Below are 10,616 nucleotides of genomic sequence, written 5' to 3'. Positions count from 1 at the left end.
GTTAGGGATAGGTAGTGTATATGGTTAATGACAGCAGTATGTATAATCAGGCTACCTGCCGACCTGTCTATAAGGTTAGGGATAGGTAGTGTATATGGTTAATGACAGCAGTATGTATAATCAGGCTACCTGCCCACCTGTCTATAAGGTTAGGGATAGGTAGTGTATATGGTTAATGACAGCAGGTTGTATAATCAGGCTACCTGCCCACCTGTCTATAAGGTTAGGGATAGGTAGTGTATATGGTTAATGACAGCAGTATGTATAATCAGGCTACCTGCCCACCTGTCTATAAGGTTAGGGATAGGTAGTGTATATGGTTAATGACAGCAGGTTGTATAATCAGGCTACCTGCCCACCTGTCTATAAGGTTAGGGATAGGTAGTGTATATGGTTAATGACAGCAGTATGTATAATCAGGCTACCTGCCGACCTGTCTATAAGGTTAGGGATAGGTAGTGTATATGGTTAATGACAGCAGTATGTATAATCAGGCTACCTGCCCACCTGTCTATAAGGTTAGGGATAGGTAGTGTATATGGTTAATGACAGCAGGTTGTATAATCAGGCTACCTGCCCACCTGTCTATAAGGTTAGGGATAGGTAGTGTATATGGTTAATGACAGCAGTATGTATAATCAGGCTACCTGCCCACCTGTCTATAAGGTTAGGGATAGGTAGTGTATATGAGGGCAGCAGTATGTATAATCAGGCTACCTGCCCACCTGTCTATAAGGTTAGGGATAGGTAGTGTATATGGTTAATGACAGCAGTATGTATAATCAGGCTACCTGCCCACCTGTCTATAAGGTTAGGGATAGGTAGTGTATATGGTTAATGACAGCAGTATGTATAATCAGGCTACCTGCCCACCTGTCTATAAGGTTAGGGATAGGTAGTGTATATGGTTAATGACAGCAGTATGTATAATCAGGCTACCTGCCGACCTGTCTATAAGGTTAGGGATAGGTAGTGTATATGGTTAATGACAGCAGTATGTATAATCAGGCTACCTGCCCACCTGTCTATAAGGTTAGGGATAGGTAGTGTATATGGTTAATGACAGCAGTATGTATAATCAGGCTACCTGCCCACCTGTCTATAAGGTTAGGGATAGGTAGTGTATATGGTTAATGACAGCAGGTTGTATAATCAGGCTACCTGCCGACCTGTCTATAAGGTTAGGGATAGGTAGTGTATATGAGGGCAGCAGTATGTATAATCAGGCTACCTGCCCACCTGTCTATAAGGTTAGGGATAGGTAGTGTATATGAGGGCAGCAGTATGTATAATCAGGCTACCTGCCCACCTGTCTATAAGGTTAGGGATAGGTAGTGTATATGGTTAATGACAGCAGTATGTATAATCAGGCTACCTGCCCACCTGTCTATAAGGTTAGGGATAGGTAGTGTATATGAGGGCAGCAGTATGTATAATCAGGCTACCTGCCGACCTGTCTATAAGGTTAGGGATAGGTAGTGTATATGAGGGCAGCAGTATGTATAATCAGGCTACCTGCCCACCTGTCTATAAGGTTAGGGATAGGTAGTGTATATGGTTAATGACAGCAGTATGTATAATCAGGCTACCTGCCCACCTGTCTATAAGGTTAGGGATAGGTAGTGTATATGGTTAATGACAGCAGTATGTATAATCAGGCTACCTGCCCACCTGTCTATAAGGTTAGGGATAGGTAGTGTATATGGTTAATGACAGCAGTATGTATAATCAGGCTACCTGCCCACTTGTCTATAAGGTTAGGGATAGGTAGTGTATATGGTTAATGACAGCAGGTTGTATAATCAGGCTACCTGCCGACCTGTCTATAAGGTTAGGGATAGGTAGTGTATATGGTTAATGGCAGCAGTATGTATAATCAGGCTACCTGCCCACCTGTCTATAAGGTTAGGGATAGGTAGTGTATATGGTTAATGACAGCAGTATGTATAATCAGGCTACCTGCCCACCTGTCTATAAGGTTAGGGATAGGTAGTGTATATGAGGGCAGCAGTATGTATAATCAGGCTACCTGCCCACCTGTCTATAAGGTTAGGGATAGGTAGTGTATATGGTTAATGACAGCAGTATGTATAATCAGGCTACCTGCCCACCTGTCTATAAGGTTAGGGATAGGTAGTGTATATGGTTAATGACAGCAGGTTGTATAATCAGGCTACCTGCCCACCTGTCTATAAGGTTAGGGATAGGTAGTGTATATGGTTAATGACAGCAGTATGTATAATCAGGCTACCTGCCCACCTGTCTATAAGGTTAGGGATAGGTAGTGTATATGGTTAATGACAGCAGGTTGTATAATCAGGCTACCTGCCCACCTGTCTATAAGGTTAGGGATAGGTAGTGTATATGGTTAATGACAGCAGTATGTATAATCAGGCTACCTGCCCACCTGTCTATAAGGTTAGGGATAGGTAGTGTATATGGTTAATGACAGCAGGTTGTATAATCAGGCTACCTGCCCACCTGTCTATAAGGTTAGGGATAGGTAGTGTATATGGTTAATGACAGCAGTATGTATAATCAGGCTACCTGCCCACCTGTCTATAAGGTTAGGGATAGGTAGTGTATATGGTTAATGACAGCAGGTTGTATAATCAGGCTACCTGCCCACCTGTCTATAAGGTTAGGGATAGGTAGTGTATATGAGGGCAGCAGTATGTATAATCAGGCTACCTGCCCACCTGTCTATAAGGTTAGGGATAGGTAGTGTATATGGTTAATGACAGCAGTATGTATAATCAGGCTACCTGCCCACCTGTCTATAAGGTTAGGGATAGGTAGTGTATATGGTTAATGACAGCAGGTTGTATAATCAGGCTACCTGCCCACCTGTCTATAAGGTTAGGGATAGGTAGTGTATATGGTTAATGACAGCAGGTTGTATAATCAGGCTGCCTGCCCACCTGTCTATAAGGTTAGGGATAGGTAGTGTATATGGTTAATGACAGCAGGTTGTATAATCAGGCTACCTGCCCACCTGTCTATAAGGTTAGGGATAGGTAGTGTATATGGTTAATGACAGCAGTATGTATAATCAGGCTACCTGCCCACCTGTCTATAAGGTTAGGGATAGGTAGTGTATATGAGGGCAGCAGTATGTATAATCATGTTCTGTGTCTCTCCAGGTCTGTGGAGCACTGTTTCCACATGTGTGACAGAATGGTGATCTATTTCTTCATAGCAGCCTCCTACGCCCCCTGGTGAGTCGGAGGTGCTGCCGCAGCCTCATTGTCTCACTAGACTACACTACTGTCTCTATAACTACACTACTGTCTCTATAGACTACACTACTGTCTCTATAGACTACACTACTGTCTCTATAGACTACACTACTGTCTCTATAGACTACACTACTGTCTCTATAACTACACTACTGTCTCTATAACTACACTACTGTCTCTATAACTACACTACTGTCTCTATTACTACACTACTGTCTCTATAGACTACACTACTGTCTCTATAGACTACACTACTGTCTCTATAGACTACACTACTGTCTCTATAACTACACTACTGTCTCTATAACTACACTACTGTCTCTATAGACTACACTACTGTCTCTATAACTACACTACTGTCTCTATAACTACACTACTGTCTCTATAACTACACTACTGTCTCTATAGACTACACTACTGTCTCTATAACTACACTACTGTCTCTATAACTACACTACTGTCTCTATAACTACACTACTGTCTCTATAACTACACTACTGTCTCTATAGACTACACTACTGTCTCTATAACTACACTACTGTCTCTATAACTACACTACTGTCTCTATAGACAACAATACTGTCTCACTAGACTACACTACTGTCTCTATAGACTACACTACTGTCTCTATAGACTACAATACTGTCTCACTAGACTACACTACTGTCTCTATAGACTACACTACTGTCTCTATAACTACACTACTGTCTCTATAACTACACTACTGTCTCTATAACTACACTACTGTCTCTATAACTACACTACTGTCTCTATAACTACACTACTGTCTCTATAACTACACTACTGTCTCTATAACTACACTACTGTCTCTATAACTACACTACTATCTCTATAACTACACTACTGTCTCTATAACTACACTACTGTCTCTATAACTACACTACTGTCTCTATAACTACACTACTGTCTCTATAACTACACTACTGTCTCTATAGACTACACTACTGTCTCTATAGACTACACTACTGTCTCTATAACTACACTACTGTCTCTATAGACTACACTACTGTCTCTATAACTACACTACTGTCTCTATAACTACACTACTGTCTCTATAACTACACTACTGTCTCTATAACTACACTACTGTCTCTATAGACTACACTCTGTCTCACTAGACTACACTACTGTCTCTATAACTACACTACTGTCTCTATAGACTACACTACTGTCTCTATAACTACACTACTGTCTCTATAACTACACTACTGTCTCTATAACTACACTACTGTCTCTATAACTACACTACTGTCTCTATAGACTACACTACTGTCTCTATAACTACACTACTGTCTCTATAGACTACACTACTGTCTCTATAGACTACACTACTGTCTCTATAACTACACTACTGTCTCTATAACTACACTACTGTCTCTATAACTACACTACTGTCTCTATAACTACACTACTGTCTCTATAGACTACACTACTGTCTCTATAACTACACTACTGTCTCTATAACTACACTACTGTCTCTATAACTACACTACTGTCTCTATAGACTACACTACTGTCTCTATAGACTACACTACTGTCTCTATAACTACACTACTGTCTCTATAACTACACTACTGTCTCTATAACTACACTACTGTCTCTATAACTACACTACTGTCTCTATAACTACACTACTGTCTCTATAACTACACTACTGTCTCTATAGACTACACTACTGTCTCTATAGACTACACTACTGTCTCTATAACTACACTACTGTCTCTATAACTACACTACTGTCTCTATAACTACACTACTGTCTCTATAACTACACTACTGTCTCTATAACTACACTACTGTCTCTATAACTACACTACTGTCTCTATTACTACACTACTGTCTCTATAACTACACTACTGTCTCTATAACTACACTACTGTCTCTATAACTACACTACTGTCTCTATAACTACACTACTGTCTCTATAACTACACTACTGTCTCTATAACTACACTACTGTCTCTATAACTACACTACTGTCTCTATAACTAGACTACTGTCTCTATAACTACACTACTGTCTCTATAACTACACTACTGTCTCTATAACTACACTACTGTCTCTATAACTACACTACTGTCTCTATAACTACACTACTGTCTCTATAACTACACTACTGTCTCTATAACTACACTACTGTCTCTATAACTACACTACTGTCTGTCTATAATAAAGCGCTGCTCTGCCTTCTTAACAACACTATCAACAAGGTAGGTCCTACAGGCCCTAGTTTCTACCTTCTTAACAGCACTATCAACAAGGCAGGTCCTACAGGCCCTAGTTTCTACCTTCTTAACAACACTATCAACAGAGCAGGTCCTACAGGCCCTAGTTTCTACCTTCTTAACAACACTATCAACAAGGCATGTCCAACAGGCCCTAGTTTCTACCTTCTTAACAGCACTATCAACAAGGCAGGTCCTACAGGCCCTAGTTTCTACCTTCTTAACAACACTATCAACAGAGCAGGTCCTACAGGCTCTAGTTTCTACCTTCTTAACAACACTATCAACAAGGCAGGTCCTACAGGCCCTAGTTTCTACCTTCTTAACAACACTATCAACAAGACAGGTCCTACAGGTCCTAGTTTCTACATTCTTAACAACACTATCAACAAGACAGGTCCTACAGGCCCTAGTTTCTACCTTCTTAAACAACACTATCAACAAGGCAGGTCCTACAGGCCCTAGTTTCTACCTTCTTAAACAACACTATCAACAAGACAGGTCCTACAGGCCCTAGTTTCTACCTTCTTAACAACACTATCAACAAGACAGGTCCTACAGGTCCTAGTTTCTACCTTCTTAAACAACACTATCAACAAGACAGGTCCTACAGGTCCTAGTTTCTACCTACTTAACAGCACTATCAACAAGGTAGGTCCTACAGGCCCTAGTTTCTACCTTCTTAACAGCACTATCAACAAGGCAGGTCCTACAGGTCCTAGTTTCTACCTTCTTAACAGCACTATCAACAAGGTAGGTCCTACAGGCCCTAGTTTCTACCTTCTTAACAGCACTATCAACAAGGCAGGTCCTACAGGCCCTAGTTTCTACCTTCTTAACAGCACTATCAACAAGGCAGGTCCTACAGGCCCTAGTTTCTACCTTCTTAACAGCACTATCAACAAGGCGGGTCCTACAGGCCCTAGTTTCTACCTTCTTAACAGCACTATCAACAAGGCGGGTCCTACAGGCCCTAGTTTCTACCTTCTTAACAGCACTATCAACAAGGCGGGTCCTACAGGCCCTAGTTTCTACCTTCTTAACAGCACTATCAACAAGGCAGGTCCTACAGGCCCTAGTTTCTACCTTCTTAACAGCACTATCAACAAGGCAGGTCCTACAGGCCCTAGTTTCTACCTTCTTAACAACACTATCAACAAGGCAGGTCCTACAGGCCCTAGTTTCGACCTTCTTCACAACACTATCAACAAGGCAGGTCCTACAGGCCCTAGTTTCGACCTTCTTCACAACACTATCAACAAGACAGGTCCTACAGGCCCTAGTTTCGACCTTCTTCACAACACTATCAACAAGGCAGGCCCTACAGGCCCTAGTTTCTACCTTCTTAAACAACACTATCAACAAGGCAGGTCCTACAGGCCCTAGTTTCTACCTTCTTAAACAACACTATCAACAAGGCGGGTCCTACAGGCCCTAGTTTCTACCTTCTTAACAGCACTATCAACAAGGCAGGTCCTACAGGCCCTAGTTTCTACCTTCTTAACAACACTATCAACAAGGCAGGTCCTACAGGCCCTAGTTTCTACCTTCTTAGACAGCACTATCAACAAGGCAGGTCCTACAGGCCCTAGTTTCTAGCTTCTTAACAGCACTATCAACAAGGCAGGTCCTACAGGCCCTAGTTTCGACCTTCTTCACAACACTATCAACAAGACAGGTCCTACAGGCCCTAGTTTCGACCTTCTTCACAACACTATCAACAAGACAGGTCCTACAGGCCCTAGTTTCGACCTTCTTCACAACACTATCAACAAGGCAGGTCCTACAGGCCCTAGTTTCGACCTTCTTCACAACACTATCAACAAGGCAGGTCCTACAGGCCCTAGTTTCGACCTTCTTCACAACACTATCAACAAGACAGGTCCTACAGGCCCTAGTTTCGACCTTCTTCACAACACTATCAACAAGACAGGTCCTACAGGCCCTAGTTTCGACCTTCTTCACAACACTATCAACAAGGCAGGTCCTACAGGCCCTAGTTTCGACCTTCTTCACAACACTATCAACAAGACAGGTCCTACAGGCCCTAGTTTCTACCTTCTTAACAACACTATCAACAAGGCCGGTCCTACAGGCCCTAGTTTTGTCGCTCCTTGACTACTGTTCAGTCACAAAAAAAGCACTTAGGATATTTGCAATTGGCTCAGAACAGGGCAGCACGGCTGGCCCTTGGATGTACACAGAGAGATAATATTAATAATATGCATGACAATCTCTCCTGGCTCAAAGTGGAGGAGAGATCGACTTCATCACTACTTGTATTTACTTGTATTTATGAGAGGTGTTTAAAGCACCGTCTGTTTTAACTACTGGCACACAGCTTAGACATCCATGCATACACCACAAGACATGTCACCAGAGGTCTTTTCACAGTCCCCAAGTCCAGAACAGACTATGGGAGGCGCACAGTACTACATAGAGCCATGACTACATGGAACTCTATTCCACAGTACTACATAGAGCCATGACTACATGGAACTCTATTCCACAGTACTACATAGAGCCATGACTACATGGAACTCTATTCCACAGTACTACATAGAGCCATGACTACATGGAACTCTATTCCACAGTACTACATAGAGCCATGACTACATGGAACTCTATTCCACAGTACTACATAGAGCCATGACTACATGGAACTCTATTCCACAGTACTACAATAGAGCCATGACTACATGGAACTCTATTCCACAGTACTACATAGAGACATGACTACATGGAACTCTATTCCACAGTACTACAATAGAGCCATGACTACATGGAACTCTATTCCACAGTACTACAATAGAGCCATGACTACATGGAACTCTATTCCACAGTACTACAATAGAGCCATGACTACATGGAACTCTATTCCACAGTACTACATAGAGACATGACTACATGGAACTCTATTCCACAGTACTACATAGAGACATGACTACATGGAACTCTATTCCACAGTACTACATAGAGCCATGACTACATGGAACTCTATTCCACAGTACTACATAGAGCCATGACTACATGGAACTCTATTCCACAGTACTACATAGAGCCATGACTACATGGAACTCTATTCCACAGTACTACATAGAGACATGACTACATGGAACTCTATTCCACAGTACTACAATAGAGCCATGACTACATGGAACTCTATTCCACAGTACTACAATAGAGCCATGACTACATGGAACTCTATTCCACAGTACTACATAGAGACATGACTACATGGAACTCTATTCCACAGTACTACAATAGAGCCATGACTACATGGAACTCTATTCCACAGTACTACAATAGAGCCATGACTACATGGAACTCTATTCCACAGTACTACAATAGAGCCATGACTACATGGAACTCTATTCCACAGTACTACAATAGAGCCATGACTACATGGAACTCTATTCCACAGTACTACAATAGAGCCATGACTACATGGAACTCTATTCCACAGTACTACAATAGAGCCATGACTACATGGAACTCTATTCCACAGTACTACAATAGAGCCATGACTACATGGAACTCTATTCCACAGTACTACAATAGAGCCATGACTACATGGAACTCTATTCCACAGTACTACAATAGAGCCATGACTACATGGAACTCTATTCCACAGTACTACATAGAGCCATGACTACATGGAACTCTATTCCACAGTACTACAATAGAGCCATGACTACATGGAACTCTATTCCACAGTACTACAATAGAGCCATGACTACATGGAACTCTATTCCACAGTACTACATAGAGACATGACTACATGGAACTCTATTCCACAGTACTACAATAGAGCCATGACTACATGGAACTCTATTCCACAGTACTACAATAGAGCCATGACTACATGGAACTCTATTCCACAGTGCTACATAGAGACATGACTACATGGAACTCTATTCCACAGTACTACATAGAGACATGACTACATGGAACTCTATTCCACAGTACTACATAGAGCCATGACTACATGGAACTATATTCCACAGTACTACAATAGAGCCATGACTACATGGAACTCTATTCCACAGTACTACAATAGAGCCATGACTACATGGAACTCTATTCCACAGTACTACATAGAGCCATGACTACATGGAACTCTATTCCACAGTACTACAATAGAGCCATGACTACATGGAACTCTATTCCACAGTACTACATAGAGCCATGACTACATGGAACTCTATTCCACAGTACTACATAGAGCCATGACTACATGGAACTCTATTCCACAGTACTACATAGAGACATGACTACATGGAACTCTATTCCACAGTACTACAATAGAGCCATGACTACATGGAACTCTATTCCACAGTACTACAATAGAGCCATGACTACATGGAACTCTATTCCACAGTACTACAATAGAGCCATGACTACATGGAACTCTATTCCACAGTACTACAATAGAGCCATGACTACATGGAACTCTATTCCACAGTACTACATAGAGCCATGACTACATGGAACTCTATTCCACAGTACTACATAGAGCCATGACTACATGGAACTCTATTCCACAGTACTACATAGAGCCATGACCACATGGAACTCTATTCCACAGTACTACAATAGAGCCATGACTACATGGAACTCTATTCCACAGTACTACATAGAGCCATGACTACATGGAACTCTATTCCACAGTACTACATAGAGCCATGACCACATGGAACTCTATTCCACAGTACTACATAGAGCCATGACTACATGGAACTCTATTCCACAGTACTACATAGAGCCATGACCACATGGAACTCTATTCCACAGTACTACATAGAGCCATGACTACATGGAACTCTATTCCACAGTACTACAATAGAGCCATGACTACATGGAACTCTATTCCACAGTACTACATAGAGCCATGACTACATGGAACTCTATTCCACAGTACTACATAGAGCCATGACTACATGGAACTCTATTCCACAGTACTACATAGAGCCATGACTACATGGAACTCTATTCCACAGTACTACATAGAGCCATGACTACATGGAACTCTATTCCACAGTACTACATAGAGACATGACTACATGGAACTCTATTCCACAGTACTACAATAGAGACATGACTACATGGAACTCTATTCCACAGTACTACA

General features: G+C 41.7%; 1 protein-coding gene and 1 long non-coding RNA gene across 5 annotated transcripts in view; both read left to right on the top strand.

Moving 5' to 3' along the window:
• LOC118947750 overlaps positions 1–1,763 on the top strand; it is a 2,549-nt gene extending 786 nt beyond the window's left edge. For all 3 annotated transcript variants that reach the window (XR_005041927.1, XR_005041928.1, XR_005041926.1), the window contains 3 exons: positions 1–1,143; positions 1,284–1,405; positions 1,546–1,763. The exon at positions 1–1,143 is cut by the window's left edge. This is a non-coding gene — a long non-coding RNA (uncharacterized LOC118947750). The remainder of the gene's footprint in view (positions 1,144–1,283; positions 1,406–1,545) is intronic.
• The window catches only part of LOC118947749 (monocyte to macrophage differentiation factor 2-like), a 42,080-nt gene that overhangs the window by 20,170 nt on the left and 11,294 nt on the right, over positions 1–10,616 (top strand). For both annotated transcript variants that reach the window (XR_005041925.1, XM_036972881.1), the window contains exon 4: positions 3,144–3,218. Coding sequence is in view for 1 of the 2 variants with exons in the window: in XM_036972881.1 (XP_036828776.1) it covers positions 3,144–3,218 (75 nt within the window). In the remaining variant the exon portion in view is untranslated. The remainder of the gene's footprint in view (positions 1–3,143; positions 3,219–10,616) is intronic.

The sequence above is a fragment of the Oncorhynchus mykiss genome, unplaced genomic scaffold (assembly GCF_013265735.2).
Source record: "Oncorhynchus mykiss isolate Arlee unplaced genomic scaffold, USDA_OmykA_1.1 un_scaffold_196, whole genome shotgun sequence".
NCBI lineage: Eukaryota > Metazoa > Chordata > Actinopteri > Salmoniformes > Salmonidae > Oncorhynchus > Oncorhynchus mykiss.
This window is presented reverse-complemented; position numbering and strand designations above follow the sequence as displayed.